The sequence below is a fragment of the Bos mutus genome, chromosome 19 (assembly GCF_027580195.1).
Source record: "Bos mutus isolate GX-2022 chromosome 19, NWIPB_WYAK_1.1, whole genome shotgun sequence".
Classification (NCBI taxonomy): Eukaryota; Metazoa; Chordata; class Mammalia; order Artiodactyla; family Bovidae; genus Bos; species Bos mutus.
In genome coordinates, this window is record NC_091635.1 from 11,948,440 (window position 1) to 11,970,992 (window position 22,553).

Below are 22,553 nucleotides of genomic sequence, written 5' to 3' on the forward strand. Positions count from 1 at the left end.
GGGGACTCAGAGCCATCTGTTCTGAGCAGGGGAGAGGCAGAGACGAAGCGTTCTGAGCTGGGGGGTGGAGGGGCTCCAAGTCCCCTGCTTGGCAACAGCAGGAGCAGAGAGGAGCGGTCCTCTCCCTACCCTTGGGTGGTGACCTGTAGAGAAGGTAGTCAAAGGGTGGATGTAAATGGCACATGGAAGCTAATGGAGGGTGGAGTCAAAGAGGGAGAAAATGCCTTTCTCAGAGAGGCCAGGAGAGGAATCTGGCTGGTTTCTGAATCACGAAGAACAACAGATACATGATGCAAATCAGCACGCACTTCCTGAGTTGCGCCTGCTAAATGTCATTTACTCATTCACTCAACAAACATTCTCTGAGCCACCTCCTCTGCCCTGGACTATGGAGATGAATCAGATAGCGTTTGAACCCTCAAGGCTCACGATCTGTTGTTGGGCTGGTGGAGGGGAGCGGGGGACTGATGTACAAACATAATCAGCACAATGAGTTTGGTGCGATGGAGGGGTACACAGGGTACTCAAGTAGCCTAGAGGAAATGACAATTTCAATAAGTAGGTCAGGGAGGGCTTCCTGGAGGAAGTCGTGTCTGTGCTGGGTTTCTGAAGGACGAGTGGGAGGAGTGAGCTAGGCAGAACCAGACCAAAAAGCCAGGGGAGGGGGTTGCCTAGGTGGCGCTCTCCGTGGTCCTGAACCATCATTGTATTACCAGGACAAGACTTGTGTTGAGGGTAGGGGGCAACTAGAGACGATTGCTCCCAATTCCTGCCACTCCTCTGGGCTCCAGAAAGTATCGCAACTATGAGTGAGTCTAGGGAGCTCCATTTTCAGTATGGATGAGTGTAATTTAGAGATGGGCAGTAGGATCTGAGGCTGGAGATTGGCATGGGTCATGAAGGATTATTGGAGATCATGTTAGGGAACTTTGATATTTTTTAAAAAATTTATTGAAGTATAGTTGATTTACACTATCATGTTAATCTCTGCTGTACAGAAAAGTGATTCAGTTATACATATACATATATATATATATATATATATATATATATATATATATACTTCATGTTCTTTTCCATTATGGTTTAGTATAAGATATACAGTAAGACCTTGTTGTGTATCCATTCTATATATGATAGTTTGCATCTGCTAATCCCAAACTCCCACTCCATCCCTCTCTCACCCCCTCAGCCCCTTGGCAACCACAAGCCTGTTCTCTATATCTGTGCATCTGTTTCTGTTTCATAGATAGGAACTTAGATATTTTTAGTCTTATAGTAGTGGAGAGCCATGGAAAGGTTTTATGCAAGGTAATGATAGGGTTGTATGTGTGACTTAGAAAATTATGGCAAGAAATATGAAGAAAAGACTGGAGGGGAATGTTGGAACAGGTGTTGTTGAGCTTTAAAAGGGTCCAAGTGAGACATGAAAGGTTAGAGCTAAGTCCGTGAGCAATGAAGACATTTGAATATATTAAGAAAAAAGGGAATGGGCCCTAAAAGTGGGAGTTGAAGGAGGAGTCCCAAATGGCTTCTAGGTTTCCTGCTTGGTAACAAGGTGGATGCTGCTGCTATTTGTCAGAGATAAATGATACTGGGTGGGAGCAGGTTGAGGGGAAAGATGAAGAGTTCAGTCTTGGATGTGCTGAGTTTAAGGTGCTGGGGGTGTCTTGGGGGGAATGTGCAGGAAACTGCATATAGACCTACTGTTTGGAGATGAGGTCACATCTAAAGATGGAGGGAGGGATGTCCTAGGGATGTGGGTAATTGTTGAAAGCCCAAGAATGAGTGAGAGGCTGCCAAGGGAGGGTGTGCCACGTGAGCAGGGAGGAGACAGGCTGAGCACTGGAGACACTCCCGTGTAGGGAGACAGGCAGAGACGAGCTGGACTGAGCTCCCAGCTAGCAGATGTAGGGGAGCCAGTATTTCTCTGAGTGTGTTCTGCAAAGCCGTGGTCATCTTCCAAGATGTTCTGTGGCCTCATACACATGGGGAGATGGCAGCCTATACCTCCCTATGGGAGACTCCCAATGTACACTCTCAGATTAAAGGCTCTGAAAAGTTCCTCAGTGAGGGAACCTAATTCTCTATGTTTACCTCACCATTTCCCAAATATACTCACCCTTGGGACATGGACCACTAATGTCCTGTGCCCTATTTGTTTTGAAATTATGGTCTAAACTTAATGAATATTAGAATGCCCTTTAGCCATCATTGACTTCAGCCTCCCATTATGTTGATGAGGAAGCTCTGTCCTGGAGAAGCTAAGAGAGGCTACTGCCCCCATTCCCGTGGGGCAGTAGAGGAAACACTGGATTAGAGGGTAGACACACCCTACTCTCAAGGTTTAGTTCAAGCCTCATCATTTACTGGGCTTCCTTGGTGGCTCAGATAGTAAAAAATCTGCCTACAATGCAGGAGACCCAGAGTTCACCCCTGGGTCGGGAACATCCCCTGGAGAAGGGAATGGCTACCCACTCCAGTATTCTTGCCTGGAGAATCCAATGGACAGAGGAGTCTGGTGGGCTACAGTTCGTAGGGTCACAGAGTTAGACACGACTGTACAACTTAACACTTTTACTTCATCAATTTACTAGGTATGTGACTTTAGGTATATTATTTTTCTTCCTTGGGTCTCTCTCTCTGGTTAAGAGCTAAAACTGCTCCCTGGGCAGGGCTGTGGCTGAAAGGATGAGGAATTTGGGGGAGTGGGAAGGGGACCATGGTGTTGGGCTTAGAGCCATGGTTCTGCCTTCTGCCAACAGTCCCACAGCTGGCCACATCCTCCGGCTGGGCCCTGTCCTCTACCTGGCATCATCACACCATTATGAAGGTCAGTGCCAGGGCTCAGTCCCAACCCCACAGAGCTCCTAGGTCTGTCCTTTCCTGTTTGATCACCTGCCATTCTGGGCCACCCAGTGGAACTTCCCGCATCCAGCTTTGCAGGCCTGCACTCAGCAAGCTGGAAAGAGGCAGCACAAGAACTTTCAGAATGAAATGTTTTCCTAACCCTCTTGTCACAGTCATTCATACCCAACACGACAATGCATATTTTTAGTCACTTCACAGAATTTAAAACACACCTCGAAGGCGCCAAGAAACACCAGCTTGGGGATTAACTCTGCTCACAAGAGACAGTGGGGCGGACGTGGGGAGGGCTGCCTTGTGCTGCATCACCCGTTGCCTGTGCCATGACTCACTGTGGCCGCCACCTTCACGAGATGCACCTGCCCATGGATGTGGGATCTGGAGCAGCCTGCGGTGGAAACTGAGCTCCCAGCCCAGGTATTGCACCAACCCCAGGTCAGTGCCAACTCTGGCACCTGCTAGCTGCACGTCCATGGTGGGGTCATCTCTGGGCCCTGGAACCTGTATGTGGAACACAGGACATAATTCTGGTTCCCCAGGCTCTGTCTCAGTCTAGCATTCTGTCCTCAGCCCTTTGTACAGGATTTTCTTTTCAATCAAAGCTGCAAACTCATGAACGGGGGACGGAGCTTACCAGAACCACAGCACCTCTGAGATGCGTGACAGTGGAGAATGTAATCCCGAATACAGAAGCTACCCTGACACTCTCCACAGGGGATGGGGCTCCCTGCCCCCCCCAAGGGAGAACCTGGGGGACTTCCAGACCATCTAAAGCCTATCCTCCTATCTACCCCCAGAGAGAGAAACTGACACCAGTTAGGGTTCTTGTCTAGGGTCATGCCACACACCAGGGCAGAACTGAGTTAGGGCCCAGCTTCCTGTCTCCCATTCAGGGCTTTGTCATGCGCTGCTGAAGCCTGATGCTTGCGGTTACTGGGCCCTCAGGGGACAAGGCCCCCTTTTAATGCCCTGTTTCCAAGGTGTCCCAGTTGGAGCCCTGTCTCTCCCTGCCAGGGGCTGCCTCTCTGTGGAGCATGGGTAGGGTCTCGGTGTGCACACAGGAATGGGTCCAGGGGGAGGCTGGGGGCTGGATCTGAGTTTCCATGGGGAGGTGGGCGACATAACCTTCTGTGTCTGGTGGAGCCCTGGACCAAAACCCCCACCGATCATGCTTCTCGGTTCTTACAGTAGCCCTCCCTGAACTGATTAAATCATGGCGGGTGCGTAGCTGCTGGAGCGGTCACGGGCTCTCCCACCCGCGCTCCTGATTTAACCATCTGAGACCCTCTCTCCAAGATGTCCACATGCCCTGAGCTCCAGCCCCCCAACTGTCCCCCAGACTCTCCGCTGCGGTAGGGGGTGGAGAGGGAGGGCACTGAGTGGGTGCCAGGGAGTCCTACTTCCCGCACGCGGCCCCTAGCTCCGTGGTTCCCCACAAACCCCTCCGGGTCCTCGCCAGCCTCGGCGGCCGCGCGGCTCCAGCATGACTGCGCCCCCGTCGGGCGGGAGGGGCTCTGCGGCCCGGCCCCCTCTCCGCCCCCCGGGGGCAGCACGTGTGGGGCGGGGCTGTGGTTCGAGCCCGGGGCTGATTGGGCAAGGGCCTGGTGGGCGGGGCCGGGCCGCAGCTGTCAGAGCGGCGGCGGCGGCGACCCGCGGCGCATCGGGCTGAAACGGTGGCAGCGCTGCAGCCGGGGCCGGAGCGCAGGAGCCGACGGGGCCCGGCCGGGATGGTGCAGCGGCGGCTCCTCGGCGCACACACGCACTGAGTGGGCCCAAGCTGGGCCCCGCGCCCCCCGCGCCCCCCGCCGCCCCGATCCCGGCCGGCATGATGTGCCTGGAATGCGCCTCGGCGGCGGCGGGCGGCGCGGAGGAGGAGGAGGCGGACGCGGAGCGGCGGCGCCGGCGCCGGGGGGCGCAGCGAGGGGTCGGCGGTGGCGGTTGCTGCGGGGCGCGGGCAGCGGGCGCAGCTGGAGTCGCGACCGCGGACGATGAGGTGCAGACGCTGTCGGGCAGCGTGAGACGGGCCCCTTCCGGACCCCCCAGCACCCCCAGCACTCCTGGCTGCGCAGCGGCTGTCAAGGGCCCGGGCGCGCAGCAGCCCAAACCAGCCAGCTTGGGCCGCGGGCGGGGGGCAGCCGCCGCCATCCTCAGCTTGGGCAACGTGCTCAACTACCTGGACAGGTACACCGTAGCAGGTGAGCGAGTGCCCCACCCAGTCCGAGTACCAGGACCCTCTGCCTGGAGGTACCCCGGGGCAGGCCCCCTATATCCAAGCCTTTCGTGGGGTCCCTAAGGGCCTTCGCCTCAGGTACCACTGGGCAAGTGATGCCCCCAAGACCTACTGGTCCAATCCTGGGACCGCCCCCGCACCCCCCGGGCCAGGGGTAGGGGGAGTCCCCACCCCTGGAGTAGCCCGCGCGTCCCCGCCAGCCCTTGACGTCCCATCCGTTGTCCTCTTCTGCGAGAGTCTCCTTTGCGTCTCTCTGCGTTCTGGGCTTCGCGACCCCTCCCGCCTCAGCCTCAGATTCCTGGGCCTCTCCTCCCCTTCCCCCAGCCCAGGCGGTCTGTCCGTCCGTAGCCGGTCAGTTCCTTCCTTCCTCCGCCGCCTCCACTCCCCTGCGTGCGTGCCGCGAGTGCGCGCGCCCCTTGCGGGTGTGCGCCAGAGGAGACCAAGTGTGTGCTCGCGGGCGGCGCGGATGTGTGTGTGTGAGCGTGTGAGCGCGTGGCTGACAAAGGCTTGGGGCTGCGGGGAGTGGAGGGAGGGGCGGGGCGGGTCCGCGGCGCCTGGGGACCCAGGATGCGGTTTGCAGCTGGCCCTGGCTAGAGGCCTGAAGACTCTTCCCTCTCTTCTCTGTCGCTTGGGGCCTGGGGTAGGGCGCAGGCCACTGGGGCAGGAGAGGGACTGCCTAGTCCTCTGTGAGCGTCTCCGGGAGCCAGCCTCCTCAGGGAGGGATTAGGGTTCGATAGAACAACTGAGTTCTCGCCTGGAATCCGCTCTTCTGTGCTTGGTGTGTGACCTTGGGCCGGTCTTAGCTAGTGTTTAGGTCTCTTCCCCGTTCTGAGGTGGGACCCTCTGGGGATGAAAGAGCCTTCTGGCAATTCTAGTCTGCTGGCTTCCCTCCCCCAGTTCTCAGGGGTCTGTGAGCAGGGACTTTTCCCTAAATTGAGCTGCTCCTGGGTGGGAATGGTGCAGCCTTAAGAGAAAAGGACTTGGGCCAGACTTGCATGTGGGGGCTCTCTGCCATAGGAGACTAGTGACTGGATCCCTGACATCCTGGCCCGCTGGCCCCAGAACCTGCCTAACCACAGCTTAGTAAAATCTGCAACTACAAAAAAAAAAATTTTTTTTTTGGATAGACTCTACAGAGAACTTTGTGCCCGTGACGAGAAGCGAATCCTGGCCTAAACCATAAAATATAATGCCACCTGGGTCCCCTTTGCCAGGACTCAGTCTCCCTGTCTGTTGAATGGGGTTTTGTGTCAAGTGCTTGGACAGCAGAGGCTTCTGCCTTCCCCGACTCCCACTTTCAAAATCTTTTATCTCTCTGTTCCTCTCTGTGGGGAGTTGAAAGGGGGTACCCCTGGCACCAATTTCTGGGACGAGCTGTCCCCAGGGGACTCTTACTTGGTCTGGTGAGCTGGAGTAGTCAGCACCATCCAAGCACACCAGCCCATCTCATGCATGTGCCATCCTGCCTGGGACCTGGGAGCTTAGGTGCCACCCAAAAGTGGGGAGAAGTCAGAGAACACCGGCGGGGGGGCGGACGCTGGGGGGCGGACCTGCGGATAGTCAACTTCTGTCCACAGATGAGCAAACCAAGGCCTTTGTCCACAATGGCTCAGAGAGGGCACGACAAAACTGGCATTCCATCTAAATCCATCTACCTGGTTCCTACCCTCTCAGCTGGTCAGTGAATGGCCTGCTTCTGGCTCTGTCACACCAACTTCTCTTTTCAGGCCTCAGACCACCCCCCACCCCCACCCGACCCACACTCTAACATTCTTAGGGAAACCGACTCTGTTTACTGGCTGAGGTGGGAGGGTGGGATCAAGGAGGGCTGGTACTTATCTGCCCCCACCCCCACAGGGGTCCCAGAGTCAGAATGGGAGAATAAGATAGGAAACTTTTGGTAAATTGGTAACAGGGGGTGGAGCAGTAGGGAGGAAGGTCCTGAAAGCTCTGTGCAAACACTGTCTGAGCTGTGCATCCCCTTCTGTCCCGCCAGGGAGGGCCGGGAGCTCCTGCTCCACCCTGCCCCCAGCACACAGCACACACAGATTTCCTCTCCGGATGAGCCTGCTCCCTCCCTCTCTCTTTACTGTCATTCTCCTACCACCACCCCCTTGTTGCCAAGTTCAGTTTTCAGGAAGATTTACTGTCTCTATGGCAACTACTATGGCTTGATGTGTCTTGGGAGGTTGGGGGCGGTTTGGGGGGATCGCAGGGGAATGGTCATCTCAGGCTTCAGTCCACCTGTTGCTGACTGTCCAGCTGGGACAGATGAGGCGATGCTGACAGTCCATGGCTCAGTCATCTTGGATATTTGCACCCACCTGATCCCTGAAAATCTCACCATCTGGCCCTGGCTCCCCCATCAAAAAAAAAAAAAAAAAAAAAAATGGGAGAGTTCCCACACTCTTCCTTTCAATTCATCCTGTGCATTTCTGTTTTCATGGAATAGACCAGCTTGGTCCAAAAGAAATATAAGGCAAACCACGAATATAATTTAACATGTTCTAGGAGCCACATTTAACAAAGTAAAAAGACTAGATGAAATGAATGAACAACATTTTATTCCACTCACTGTATCCAACATCATCAACACAGAAGCTGTTGATGGGATAGTTTGCCTACTTTTCATACTGAGTTTCAAAACTCAGTGTATTTTGCATTTATAGCACGGGTCAGTTTAGACTAGCTGTATTTCAGGTTCCCCAAAGCCGTAGTAGCTTGGGGCCACCACGATGGATAATGAAGGTCTAGAGTCTTTGATGCCAGAGTTCACGTCCAGGCTCTTCAAATTCCCAGCCGTGTGACCTTGAGGATGTCGCCTGGGTTCCGGCTGATCACTTCCTCCCCTCTACCTCCCAGGGTTGTAGTGTAACTGAGAATGTCTCTTATGCCCAGGACAAGGCCAGACTCCTAGGAGATCTTCACTTTTCCTTGCTCTTCCATGGCTCTGCCCAAGCTGTGGCCGCCCGATCATTGTGCCCTCCTATTTCTCACTTTCTCACAGTTCCTTTTAGGATTCCTTGGCAAATCCCCCGCTTCTTCACCATCCTGGGAACTCCAGTAGGTTCTGCCTCCATCCTGGCATTCCCAGCGCCACCGCCACGGGGTGATCGAGCTAATTACGGCTTCTCCTCCTCCTCCTCCCCCCCATGAGAACCCCCTGAGGGCAGCAGGCCTCAGAAGCAGGTGAGAAGGGCCAGGCTCCCACTCTGGCTTTTCTTACTGAGCGTTGCTTCAGTTGGATGGAACTGATGTAGCCCAGAAGCTATCTCTTAACCCTGCCCTCCACCTGCCTGGGTGGATGGGGACGTGGATGCTGGGAGAGAGCTGGCATTTACCCAAGGTCACATGGTAGGGAGGAGCAGGATCAGAACCCTCCAGTGTGGTCTTCTCTCCAGGGCAGGACAGAGCATGCCACCCCTGCTTCTGACCTGGAAAACTGGAGACTCCGCTGGCCAGGGCGGAAGCCCTCCAGGCAGATGAATTTCAGCTCAGTTCAACAGCAGCAGTTTGAGCTCCCCTAGGGCACACGGCTCCCACTCCCAAGGCCCCTACCAGCCTGGCAGCCACTCACTCTCCATTCTGAGCCCACTTGTGGCTGCCAGGTCAGGAGAAGGGGTGGAGCCTCTCATTTGAGGGTCCTGAGTCTCACCTCACCAGCACAGCACCATGGTGCCCGAGAAGCCTGTGCCCCCGGCTTCCATTCTTCCATCTACAGAAGAGAAGCAGAGCTGAGGGTGTAGGAGGCAGCATTCTTTTCCTGGAACCAGGCCCAGCAAGAAGGAGTTGGCATGGCCCTGTTTATGGTTGCTGAATGACTATTTGAGAGTTAGGGGACTATTCTCCCCTAACTTCTCTGGGGGCACCTGTTCCCTTCCTGAGACCCAGTTTCCTTCCCTTTGATCCAGCCCCTTGGCAGACCAGGCACTTGAAATCGGGTGGAGCAGGGGCTGGTGAGGAGGAGAGGCAGAGCCCTGCCCTGGGGGAGTCTTTTCTGCCAAAGAAGCTGAGACCGGTATCCATGGCAACCGCTCACTAACACAAACCCAGGAGAGAGGAGTACAGGGACCCAGCCTGGAATGCAGGCCTGGCAGGGACTGGGGGCTTCCCCAAACACCTGAGCTGGGTGCAGGAAGAGCCGCCAAGCATGGGCTCTTGGCTCTTTTTCTTTTTTTTGTCTGCTTTGTTGAATCTGTCCAGAGCTAACACTTAGGGGAACGGAGGCTCCGGACCTTCTGCAGTGTCACCTGAGTGTGTAGAAGCCAGGTCAGTCCCCATGCTCTGTGGCTATCTCTGTGGATAAGGATTATCAACGCCACTCCCGCCCTCCCCCCTCAGGTGGCTTCGTTTGACCCCTTGAGTGGCCCTGCCTTGGTCACCACCAAGTCAGCACTACATAATGTCTGCAGGGCGGGGTGTCCCAGGGCCACATTCCAGAATGCCTGTCTGATAGGTCAGTGTCCAGGTGCACCGCTGGGCCAGCCTGGAATACCAGCACCCCAGTGACTAACCACTAGCAGCCCATTTTCAAGCTCCTTTTTCCTTCTTAGGCACCTTCTGGTTGGATCTGTTGGCACCTCCTTTGTGCAGTTGACCTGTCAGAGAAGTGCCTTGAAACTCACTACCTTGGTTTGGGACTCAGGGCCAGTGACCCTCCCAGCCTCTGCGTTTGTTTCTCCTTTGTGAATGGGGCAGGAAGGCTGCAGGGTATAGCCTGGGCTGAGAGGGAGGTTGCGGGGCCAGAGTTGCTCAGAGAGGAGTTTCATGTCTCTTCCCTGACAGGAAGTGGCTTTTGTTTCTGCCTGGGTGTGAAGTGAAGTTGTTCGGCCGTGTCCAACTCTTTGCGATCCCGTGGACTATAGTCTACCAGGCTCCTCCATCCATGGAATTTTCCAGGCAAGAGTACTGGAGTGGGTTGCCATTTCCTTCTCCAGGGGATCTTTCCGACCCAGGGATTGAACACAAGTCTCCTGCATTGCAGGCAGACACTTTACCGTCTGAGCCGCCAGGGAAGCCCTGGGTGTGGGGGCCTGAAATCCTGAGGGTAGATAGGGGATGAGAGCACAGGAGGCAAAGAAGACACTGTCTTGATCCCCAGGCTCATGGGGCTGGGCTCCCCATGGGCCCTGACCATCTCCTGGGCTGCTCCTGGCTTTGTCAGAGTTGCTGTGTGACCTAAGGCAGATCCTGACCCTCTCTGAGCCTTAAATCCACAGTAGAAGATTTTGTTCCTCTTTTTCTGTGGTCAGGGTCTTGCTCCCAAGGGTAGTATGGGGCACGTGACTTGGTCTCAGGGACTCTCACCTGCTAGACTTCGGCTCTGCCTATATCTCCCTTTCCCAAGATAGCCAGGTCTGTTTCCCTGTTGTTGCAGGGGCCAAACTTAGTTTTTGCTGATGGGCCTCCGTGGTGCCTCTGCCCTCCTTCCTGGAAGTCTTCCCTATGTCCCCTCCACTCTGTCCCACATCCATCATGGCACCTACCCCTGTTATAGGCTAGCTGTCTCCCTCCAGCCTCAAGGATTGCTGAGCCTGGGCATAGGCTTGGCTCTTGTTGGCCGACTATGTGACAGAATTGAGTTGCCCCAGCCTGGCCTGACCCCAAAGGCCATCCTTCTGGGCACTCGTAGGTTTGGATGACCCTGGACCAGGATAGGCCCCTGTGGCCGAGGCTGGGGCTTCTCTTGTGGTGGCCAGTGCTGCCCTTTTGTGCTGACCAGGGCTCACAATGAGCTACAAGCCTCGTGTCTCCAGGAAGGAAGTGGGGGCAGTGGTCAGTGTGGTCCCTGTCTGCCCTGCCCGCAGACCTGACAATGGGGCTGCCTGGCCCCATGCTGAGCAGAATGGCTCCTGTACATGCAGGAGGGCACCGGGGTGGTTCTGCCTCTTCTGCAGGTGGGGAACTGGAGGTGAAGGGCTGGTCCCAGGTCACACTGCCAGGTGGGATGAAGCAGGACGCTGGTCCTCTCTGGTCGTGGCCCTCTCTTGGTGGTTGAGGGGTTGGTGGAAGGAGCCCTAGGTAAAGATATGGCTGAGGGCAGAAGCACTTCTTTTAGAGTGAGAAAGAAGCAAGAATGATGCACTAGCCAGAGTTTGGAGGTTAGGGGTGCAGGCCCCATCCCCTGCCTTGCCCTCAGTTCTCTGCCTCCATGGTGACCTTGCTGGGGTCTTCTCCGCTCCCCAACCCCTCCGTTGTGGAGTCTTCATGATCCTTTCCCTGCCCGGCATGAACTTGCCAAATGGGATCTCTGACCACAAGGAGCACGGTTATGCTTCGTAAACTGTAGAGGGCTGTGCCTGGGGTGGGGTGTTGTTACTTAGTCACACACTGTTTGGAGCACCCAGGTGAGAGTGGCTGGTGTGGATGTTGAGAGGGGGCTGGCTGCAGCCTCTTTTCTGGTGTTTTCTGAATCTCAATTTTCCATCTGAGAAGTGGCAGCGGGTGTCGCCGGTCACCTTAGCCCGCTTGCACAACATGCAGGGAGACGGCTGAGGGTTCGTGGGCTTGAGCCATGCCGTTCCGAGGTCTCTTATCTCTCCCTACCCTCTCTCCCCTCATACATTCTTGGCCTTATCCTGGGTCTGTGTCCACACAGGCCACACCCTCCATGGGTCACGATAAGGGTGTGACCACCTTGTCCCCAGCCCCTGGTGGTCTTGGGAGTCCTTGAGCCAGAACAGGGCCGGAGAGGCTGAGGTGGGAAAGGAGTGGCCCTGCAAAGCCCCCAAATTGCTAAGGCTGAGTCCGGTTCCAGGAAAGCCGGCCCCAAATGATAGACCAGAACCACAGGCCAGAGGCCCAGCTGCCTGTCTCCGCCCACTCTGGGCAGAGAGGCTTGGTGGGGAGTAGGAGATGGGGTGGGGTGTTGGGGGAAGGCTCTCTGCTCTCCTCAGGCTGGCGGGGTCTGCAGGCAGGGCTGTGGGTAGGGAGTGGTGCTATGGGTGCTCTTTAAGGGGCCAAGTTTGGAGTCTAGGTCTTCTAGGGAGAGGCTGAGACTGTGGGGCTGGGGCCCCATCCTCATGGTCCCTGCAGAGATGACCACTAGGCTGTCCTAACACTGATGATCCAGATTTCTAGGCAGATGTGGGGAATAGGAGGGAGAGTGTATATAAAACAAACTCGATTAAGATTTAGGATGGACACAGCAGGGATGTCTAGGGATTCTGGGTCACTGTCAGATGGGCAACCTGGGCCCCAGAATAGAGGCCAGATGCTCCCAGAGGTCACTCAGCTTGTCCCTGGGGGATCGGGGGAGGGTCTTGCCCTGTGGACACTCTGGGGCAGGTAGAAGTGAGCTTTCTTGACAGCCTGGGTCCCTGGCTGAGGAACTGCCTTGGTCAGTCCCTTCAGGCTCAGGAAGGAGGGGGTGGGTGCTGGTGGGGCCAGGCTGTGGTTTCTTAGCCTGAGCCATTCAGAGCCAGGTCAGCAGAGCCAGGCCCTCAGGCCCCTATAATTACCGGGGCGGGAGCTACGGCCCAGTATGGTAGCAGGGGTGAGACTTCCAGACTGAGCCAGCTGTAAGGCCTCCAAAGGGGACAAGGGTCCCTCCAAGAGGGACCGGCCAATGGCAAGCGGCACCCGCCATCTGCCCCCATTTTGGAGAAAAAAACACTGAGATGGGGCTTCCCATTCTCCAGAAACCGATCACAGGACAGGGCTCTTGCCCCATGAGTTAATGATCTATGATCGGGTTTATAAGGTTTATAGCATTTATTGACTACCTACTATGTGCCAGGCACCATTCCAAGCATTTTACAGGATTAACCCATTTAAACTTCACAACAACTATATAAAGCAAATGTTAAAATTTATTCTTGTTATGGTATATAGATATACATACATACGTATATATATATAGGAATATTACTCAGCCACAGAAAAGAACAAAACAATACCATTTGCAGCGACATGGACGGGCCTAAAGATTGTTATGCTGAGTGAAGTGCATCAGACAGAGAAAGACAACTATCATATGATATCGCTTATATGTGGAATCTAAAAAAAATGGTACAAATGAACTTACTTACAAAATAGAAATAGAGTTACAGATAGAGAAAACAAACTTATGGTTTGTTACCAAGGGGAAAGGCAAGGGGAGGGATAAATTTGGAGATTGAGAGTCGTGTCCGACTCTGTGCGACCCCATAGACGGCAGCCCGCCAGGCTCCCCCGTCCCTGGGATTCTCCAGGCAAGAACACTGGACTGGGTTGCCATTTCCTTCTCCAATGCATGAAAATGAAAAATGAAAGTGAAGTCGCTCAGTCGTGTCTGACCCTCAGTGACCCCATGGACTGCAGCCTTCCAGGCTCCTCTGTCCATGGGATTTTCCAGGCAAGAGTACTGGAGTGGGGTGCCACTGCCTTCTATACTCTAGTATATATAAAAAAGGTAACTAAAAAGAACCTACTGTATAGCACAGAGAACTCTATTCAATACTCTATAATGACCTACCTATATGGGAAGATAATCTAAAAATGAGTGGAGATACATGTGTGTGTGTGTGATATATAACTGATTCACTTTGGTATCACCTAAAATTAACACAATATTGTAAATCAAGTATACTATAATAAAAATTAATTTAAAAAATTAATCCTTGTTACAGAGGAGGAAACTGGCACAGAGAAGTTAAATAACTTGCCTGAGATCACATAGCAGGGAAGGTGGAGAAATCAGAATTTGAACCCAGAGCCCATGCACCTAGGAATTCAGCTATGCTGCCTGCTACTCTGAGAGAGGCAAGGTGGACTGCACTGGATGACGAGGCAGAAAGAGACCTCGGGATCACGTCCCTACCTTGCATCTGAGGCTGGTCTGAACTGGGGTCTCTTGACATCAGTGTGGATTTCCTCTTACACCGCAGCCTTTTTGAGGACTCAGTGATGTCAGCAGGTTGGGTTCTGGACCTGGCTCCTCTGGGGGGGATTGAGGGGCCAGCAGTGATGGGGAGTCACTGTGAATATCTTTGACCAGTAAGATGGATGAGTCAGGCCAGATTTCATCTAGCTCTGGGGGTACCTCAAGGTTACAGGTATCTCTTCAATAAGAGCCCCAAAGGAGGGAGCTGGGGGGTGGAAGAACCTTGGTAGAAATGAGCTTGGATCTGGGCCCTGGATGGGGTGGAGGTTAGCAGGTAGAGATGAACAGCCCAGGAAGAGGGCACGGCTGTGTCAAGGCTTTGGAGTCCTGTGGACCATGATGTGCAAGCCACAGGGGTTCAGACCACCCAGGCCAGTGGTTTCCAGCTACCTGGACAGTGTGTTAATAGATTCCTGGCTTTCGCTTCTAGACAGGGTGATTGTGCAGATCTGGAGCGTGGAGGCCTCAAATGCGAGAAGTCTGGGCTGAATTTGGGTGGTAATGCAAAGCCACTAAACCCTAGTGCGGCAGCCACGCTCAATGAGCTAATAATTTGGTTCCACTCTCAGAACAGTGTCTGGCATGTAGTGAGCCCACAGTACATGTTAACACCCATATTACTGTTGTCATTAGCAGTAGTATTATGCACAAGGGTCTGGGGCTGTATGTTTTGAAGACCCCCTAGGTCTCCAGAAGATAGTGAAGGACAGGGAAGCCTGGTGTGCTGCAGTCCATGGGATCGCGAGGAATTGGACATGACTGAGCAACCAACCAACAACAACTTAGATGACTCTGAGCCCTGGCCAGAGCTGACAACCGCTGGGCCACAGCCTTAGCTCCTTGAGTCCAGAGACTGTCTGTGATCTCTGAAACCCCAGCCCAGGACTTAATAAGAAGCTGATAAGTGCTTGTGTGATCAGGCTGCTTGAGGGGTGCTGGGTGGATGGGAGAGGCTGGAGGCAGGGAGTCCAGGGAGGATACCAGTTGGAGATGAAGAGAGAGAATCCTTGGGACCCGTTCATGGGAGGTGAGGGGGTTTCGTGGCCGACTCCCCGGTGTCTGGCCTAGGGAGTGGACCAGGTGGTGGAGTCGTGGAATTGGGGTCCAGGTGACTGCGATGCTGAGGGATGAGAAAGCCTGTGGGACTGAGCCACCAGGAGGCGGTTGGCTTCAACAGAGGATGGAGGTGAGGACATTGAGTTGGGAGGGATGAAAATTCTTTTAAGAACTTTAGCTATGGAAATTCCCTGGCAGTCTAGAGGTTAGGACTCAGCGCTTTCACTGATGTGGCCTGAGTTCAGCCCCTGGTTGGGGAACTAAAAAAAAAGAAAAAAGAACTTCATCTGCGAAGTGTTAGTCGCTCAGTTGTGTCCAACTCTTTGCAACCCCATGGACTGTAGCCCACCAGACACCTCTGGTGTCCACAGAATTCTGCAGGCAAGAATACTAGAGTGGATAGCCGTTCCTTTCTCCAGGGGATCTTCCCCACCCAGGGATTGAACCCGGGTCTTCTGCATTGCAGGCAAATAGATTGTTTACCATCTGAGGCACCCTGCCTCCTGCAGAGTCCACAAACGCGCTCACCTCTCACTGATACTGGTGGTAGAAACAGTCCTACCTCATTCCCTCTACCAGCCGTCTTTTTCTCTCCCTCCTTCACAGGGGTGAGGGAGGTGCTGACAGCACAAGGCAAGCCAGCAGCTAACCCAGGGCCAGCTCCCCAGGAGGCAGAATGGGCAGCTGGCCTTGGACAAGAGGCGAGCCCCTTGGAGGCTTGAGAGGGGTGTAATTAGGGTCAATGGGTAAGAAATTCAGGTGCTCCTGCTTCTGCAGAATGTTTTTTCTTGGCTCAGGGACAAGGACCCCGTGGACCGAGGACAGTCGTGGCTGTGGATTTGGGGTGACTGCCTGGAGAAGCCTGGATCGGGGGCTGTGGCCATGGGTTGGGGGAGTTGCGTGTGGGATGGAAGCCCCACCTTGCTCACCCTGGGCTGGTGGAATGGGCTGGGTCTGAGCTGTAGGAGGCTGCTCCTGGGCGTGAGGCCCGTCCTGTGACCCACTAAACCTCAGCCTCCAGGAAAGAGGCTAAAAATAAGGCTGTGGTGAAGAAGGGAGGGGGGTTGTGTGGGTCCAAGCCAGCCTGGAGCCCAGAGGAAAATCTGAGACGACCGTCCGGGCTGCTGTGACACACGCTTCCCGTGCCAGTGGCCAGTGGGATCTCACTCGCCTGCGGCAGTGGCCCTTTGCAGGCCTGGAAGAGGGAAAACAACCCAGAAAGGCTTGGGCAGGGCTTGACCTGGAGTCTTACAGCCCGCCCGAGGCCCTGTTCCCTGGGGGGGTTTCTCTGACTTTCTGCCTGGAATTCAGGCCTTGGACCCAAGGCTGGATTGCAGGGGGCTGCTGGTTTCAGATCTTGCCCCTGACATTTTGTGTGCTGTCTGACAAGCTATGTAATTTCCCAGAGCCTCGGTTTCCTCCTATGTAAAATGGGGATGATAACCCTAGATCAGCGTGGGTAGGAGGGCTAGAAATACCCCTTGTAGACTCGCACACAGTGCCTGGAACTTAGCAGGAACCAGCAACTAGGGGCTTTTTGCTCCTGGCCACAGCGGGTCCAAGGAGCTCATATCCATGTCCCTGTGTCTTCTCTGTAGAACAAACTGATCCTAGTGTGACAAGCGCTAAAACAAGGATGGACTTCGGAGAGTGGGGGCAACGAGCTCTCTCTCTCCCTTTTGGGAGGGGGAGAAATCAAGGAAGACTTCCCAGAAGAGGAGGCATCTAAACTACTTTTGAAGGAATGGCAAGAATTAATTCAGTCAACAAAATTGCGCCAGGGTAAGAAGAGGCAGTAATGCTCAAAATTCTCCAAGCCAGGCTTCAGCAATACATGAACTGTGAACTTCCAGATGTTCAAGCTGGTTTTAGAAAAGGCAGAGGAACCAGAGATCAAATTGCCAACATCACTGGATCATCGAAAAAGCAAGGGAGTTCCGGAAAAACATCTATTTCTGCTTTATTGACTATGCCAAAGCCTTTGACTGTGTGGATCACAATAAACTGTGGAAAATTCTGAAAGAGATAGGAATACCAGACCACCTGACCGGCCTCTTGAGAAACCTATATGCAGGTCAGGAACAACAGTTAGAACTGGATGTGGAACAACAGACTGGTTCCAAATAGGAAAAGGAGTGTGTCAAGGCTGTATATTTTCACCCTGCTTATTTAACTTAATTGCAGAGTACATCATGAGAAACGCTGGGCTGGAAGAAGCACAAGCTGGAATCAAGATTGCTGGGAGAAATATCAATAACCTCAGATATGCAGATGACACTACCCTTATGACAGAAAGTGAGGAGGAACTAAAAAGCCTCTTGATGAAAGTGAAAGAAGAGAGTGAAAAAGTTGGCCTAAAACTCAATATTCAGAAAACTAAGATCATGGCATCTGGTCCCATCAATTCATGGCAAATAGATGGGGAAACAGCGTCAGACTATTTTTTTGGGCTCCAAAATCACTGCAGATGGTGATTGCAGCCATGAAATTAAAAGACGCTTACTCCTTGGAAGGAAAGTTATGACCAACCTAGATAGCATATTCAAAAGCAGAGACATTACTTTGCTAACAAAGGTCTGTCTAGTCAAGGCTATGGTTTTTCCAGTGGTCATGTGTGGATGTGAGAGTGGGAAGCTGAAAAATTGATGCTTCTGAACTGTGGCGTTGGAGAAGACTCTTGAGAGTCCCTTGAACTGCAAGGAGATCCAACCAGTCCATTCTAAAGGACATCAGTCCTGGGTGTTCTTTGGAAAGACTGATGCTAAAGCTGAAACTCCAATACTTTGGCCACCTGATGCGAAGAGCTGACTCATTGGAAAAGACCCTAATGCTGGGAGGGATTGGGGGCAGGAGGAGAAGGGGACAATAGAGGATGAGATGGCTGGATGGCATAACCGACTCGATGGACATTTGAGTAAACTCCAGGAGTTGGTGATGGACAGGGAGACCTGGTGTGCTGCGATTCATGGGGTCGCAAAGAGTCGGACACGACTGAGCGACTGAACTGAACTGAACTGAAAAAGAGGCAGCAGGTATAGTTAGGGGGGCCATAGGTAGATTGGGGTGGCTAGAGCATGGGGGTAGGGGTTGACGCCCTGAGAAGTGAGGCTGGAGGGTGATGTTGGCAGGGCTGAAGCTATAGCCCCATGGCTTGATGAAGCCAGGGGAGGCACCGGTGATGGTGATTATGTGAGAGAGGGCTGTGATCAGATCAAAAAGCTACAGGCCCTGGCTCAGGACTGGGAATGGGCTGTGAGGCGGGGAGGTGAGTGTGGGTGGCTTCCCGAACTCAGCCATGTCACCCATAGCCCCTGATGGAACTTGAGGCCTCTGAGTCTGAGTCGGGGGCACCTCGGAGGTCCCACTTGATGGCTCTGCCATCCACAGACCCAGGATTGGCCCCTGGTTTCCGCCTTCGAGGTAAAGTCGCAGCCCGCCCCGGTTATTAAGTCGTTAGCTGGGTCTCACACAGCCTCTTCATTATGGGTAATTATGGTGAATCCTCTCTGGGTATTAACAAGGAGGAGACCAGCTGCTCTTGACTGTCAGGCTGCTAGAACAGGAAATCCCTGGGCATCCCAGCCCTGGGTTTTGGGTCGGGGGGACAGTGGCATCTTCTGCAGCGCCGGCCACTGGACGGGACCTTCGTACTGTGTTTGGATATTCCACTTTCAACCATTTCCCTGTGACTTTGAACTTGTGGCCTAACCTTCTGTGCCTCTGTTTCCTCATCTATCCAGTGGGACGATAGTACCAGCCACCCAGGGTTGTGTGAGGGCTAAACTGATAAAGCACTTAATGCTCAGTAATAGGAACCACTGGAGAAGGAAATGGAAACCCACTCCAGTTTTCTTGCCTGGAGAGTCCCATGGACAGAGGAGCCTGTAGGTGGGCTACAGTCTATGGGGTCGCAGTGTCGGACACAACTGAGTGACTAAACAACAACAAAACAATATGAACCACCATCATTTTAGATGCTGGCGTCAGCATCGCCGTGTTGAATTGTTCTAGGAGTTCCTGGAAGGCGGGGTCTGGTCCCTTCCTCTGTCCTCTGTGTGGGGAGCTCCAGAGAGAGGCGCTGTCTCCTGTCTCCCCTTTTCCTTCTCAGTGCAGACGTGCAGTGGTCAGGGGGGCTCTGGCCTGTGGTCCGGCCTCCTGTTGTCCTGAGATAAGCTGAGGCAGAGGCCCTGGGGCCTGTGGGGGCAGAGGGTTGTGCTTACCCAGGAGCCCTGGTAGAGGGCTGCGTGAAGTCAGAGGGGGCCAGGACGTTGCTGGCCCGGTCCGTCCACAGCTGTCAATCGTTTCTAATTGTCCTAGTTACCAACCCCGTTGACGCTCCTAGCGGGAGTGCAGAGGTGGTTGGAAGTTGGGTGAAGGGCAGACATGACCTCAAAGGCTCCCATTCCCCCAGGAAAGCAGGCCCAGAGCCCTACCTGCTTCCCTCTGCATCTTGGCTCCTCATTGGAAAACTGGGGGTCCTACTATACTCCTGAGGACAGCTGGGGGGATGTGTTTGTGCACATGTGCAGGTGAGCAGGTATAAGCATTGCCTGCATGCTCTCACCACCCTCTCCTTGGTCAGAGGGCTTTCCCTGCAGCTTTCAGAGGCTGCCTATCCACTCTCTGGGCTGTGGGCTTCAGGGTCTCCCCTGAGGGCAGGGTCCACCTCTGGGGTTCCAGCTCCTAGTCTGGGGCTGGGCTGCAGGTGGGCAAGAGGCCCAGGCTGGCAGTAGGAGGCTTGCCTGCCCTAGGTGGGCTGAGTGATCATGGAGGAGCCTCGCTTGTCTGCTCCTCGGACCCCACACTGGCAGAGTGCAAGGTTAAACACTGCAGGATGGACACTTGGCCTCCATGGCCCCCAGTGGCCTGGATAACTGGGCAGGGTGGAGTTCTCTAGTTGGGGCCAAGCTGGACCCAGACGGGTGGAAAGAGGACTGAGTGGAGGCTGAGGGTCACTTGGGTGGGCAGAGGGGTGAGGGTGCCCTGGGCTCAGGCGTCTCCAATAATCACCCTCTGTCTTCTCCTCCCAGGCGTTCTTCTGGATATCCAGCAACACTTTGGGGTCAAGGACCGCGGCGCCGGTTTGCTGCAGTCAGGTGAGGCCCGTCTCCCATCCTGGTCCCCCAACCTGGCTTTCTACCTGGTGGGGATTCCCTGCCCATCTCTTCCGTGGTCCTGACTTGCTGAAAAGAACGTGAGCTTCGTGTCCAACATCCCACCTTGTCACTCACATAAGGCGCCACTTCTCCCAGTCTCTGCTTCTATTCTTGTAAAACAAACAGCACCTGCCCTCAGGGCTGTGGGTAAGAACGCAGGCACCTGGGAATCACCTCTCAGATGCCAAAGCAGGAAATTCTAGCTGGTCAGCCTCGGAGCAGTTTGCAGACCCAGGGCAGGAGCCTGAGAAACCTGGGTCCCAGACTAGACCTGGGTCTGAGGTTCTCGGCCCCTCTCGCCTGAGATCCTGGCCTTGGGACTGATGGGGAGGCAGGGCCCACCCTCCCTGGGCCAGGGCAGCACAGCAGGTGATTATGCAGTTATTCCAGCCTCTCTGCCCCTCCCTCCAGGGCCCATGTCAACCTTGCGCCTGCCCAGTGGCCCTGTTGGACCTGAGCTCCTGGCCCTCCCATGGGCTGTGGCCCTGCTGGCCGTGCCCTCAGCAGGACCCCCATGCCGGGGCAGAGACTCGGAGCAGTGTTACATCCTAGGGCTGGTCCTGACCCGGCCCTGACCTTGCTGTGTGGCTGGTTCCCTTGGCCCTGGTTTCCTCGGGCTGTGAGGCCCAGCTAGATGTAGGGGAGAAGGTCTGTGGTCTGCATTCCAGTCTGGGAACCCCGTCCCCTCCCGGGCTCTCCGGGGAGGCAGGGGTGGAGAGAGCTGGCTCCGTCCAGGAACCTGCCTGACCTGTCTGGGTGGCATTCCAGCATGCCTGGTGCCAGGCCTCCTTGAGCCACAGCCACTCAGCCAGGCTCCGTTTCTCACTTCCTAGGTGGGGTCTTCTGGGCTTAGAGAGAAGGCAGATGTATAGCTCCAGGGTTCAGCCCTAATAGGTGAGAATGGACGGAGCTGGGACTGGGGCAAGTCTGTGGGGCCCAGCTTCTCCTAAGGGCATCCAGGTCCCCCTCGCCTCTGCAGACATCACCTCCCAAGCCCCTCTGTGGGCTCCTTGCCCCCTCCCTGCCCTTGCTTGGCCTCCTTTGGCTGGGTCAGAGCAAGTCATCCTGCTTTGGAGCCTGGGACAGGTTCCTCCAGCCTCCTGGGCTCCGGGCAATGCACTGACCAGCACTTACAGCCTGGGAGATGGGGGAGACTGAGGTCAAGCCCGATGGGAGTGTGGGAGGGAGCAGGCTGCCAAGCTGGTGAGGGAAGGGCAGGAAGGAGCCTTGTTGCCCATCCTCCTCCCTCCAGAGCCCCTGAGTCACTGGGGACCCAGCCCAAGCCTCATCCCCTTCCAGGTTGCTGACTGATTTTCCTCCGCTTCCATCTCCTCCATTCAACCCCCACTGATGGAGGTCAGGACCAGTGCATCCACCCAGGGAGAGGGTGGGAGGGCTGCCAGGGTCATGGTTTTGCCACAGTTATGTCCTGGGCTGTGCCTGTCTTGGTTAAGAGAGAAGTCATGGCAGCCCCTACTTATCCCTGGTCACCTGGTTGGAGGTGGACAGACCATCCACAGCATCATCTTCTTTGATTCGTCCTCCTCCAAGCTCCCTTTGGTCAGCTTCACTTTCAGGATGGAAGCATAGAGGTCAAGAGAGGGGAAGTGACTTGCTCAAGGTCTCATGGTGAGAGAGTAGCAGGCCTGGCATTGGGACTTCTGCGTATGGGGTCTTCTTGGCTTGGGATGGGACACAGACACTCACTGGATTGGTGAGGCTTGTCCCAGGCGTCAGAGTGTCTGGCATCTCAACATTCTTTGGGTGAGTGCCTCTAGGCCGTGGTGAGCATTTCCAGCACTCTCCAAGACCCTCTAGTCTTTGCCCTGTGGTCCTCATCCTACCCCCTACCCTGGGCACCAGCTGGGAGGGTTCCCCAGAGTGTCCTTGCCCTTCTGGCCAACTGAGCCAAGAAGCCAGGTGGGCTGGACCAGGATGTGACTCAGTGGGCTACCAGGCAAATCATCAAATTGGCCTGGGCCCCAGGCACCTGTCTCTTCCCCAAGCACTGATAAGGTCGGAGCCAGGTGGAGGGCGCCAGCCAGGTGTTGGTGCTTGCCCAGATCAAAGGGCCAGGATTGAGGGCTGGGATGCCTGCTTATTTGTGGGCACCAGGGGCTGCTGGGCCAGGAGACAGGGTTGGGGGGCAGGGGCGGAGAGTTCGGCCTGGGCCTGCCCGTGCTGTTTTCCCCTGGGGACCAGAGCATGAAGACTGGTTTGGGAAGAGCCTACTTTTGGCAGCCCCCTCGCATATTGCTGCCAGCTCTGAGCCGGCCCCTCGGCTGCAGCAGCCATAGCTCAGCCTCTGCGAAAGCCCACAGCAGAAGTACAGCTCTTGGGTCTTGCTGTCTTGGGAAGTCAAGAGTCCCCAGAGCCCACA

General features: G+C 54.9%; 1 protein-coding gene across 7 annotated transcripts in view; it reads left to right on the forward strand.

Annotated features, from left to right (window-relative positions):
* The first annotated feature begins 4,509 nt into the window (after nucleotides 1-4,509).
* SPNS2 (SPNS lysolipid transporter 2, sphingosine-1-phosphate) overlaps nucleotides 4,510-22,553 on the forward strand; it is a 37,467-nt gene continuing 19,423 nt past the window's right edge. For all 7 annotated transcript variants that reach the window (XR_011467922.1, XR_011467921.1, XR_011467923.1 and 4 more), the window contains exons 1-2: nucleotides 4,510-5,063; nucleotides 20,048-20,113. Coding sequence is in view for 3 of the 7 variants with exons in the window: in XM_005906705.2 (XP_005906767.2) it covers nucleotides 4,694-5,063; nucleotides 20,048-20,113 (436 nt within the window). In the remaining 4 variants the exon portion in view is untranslated. The remainder of the gene's footprint in view (nucleotides 5,064-20,047; nucleotides 20,114-22,553) is intronic.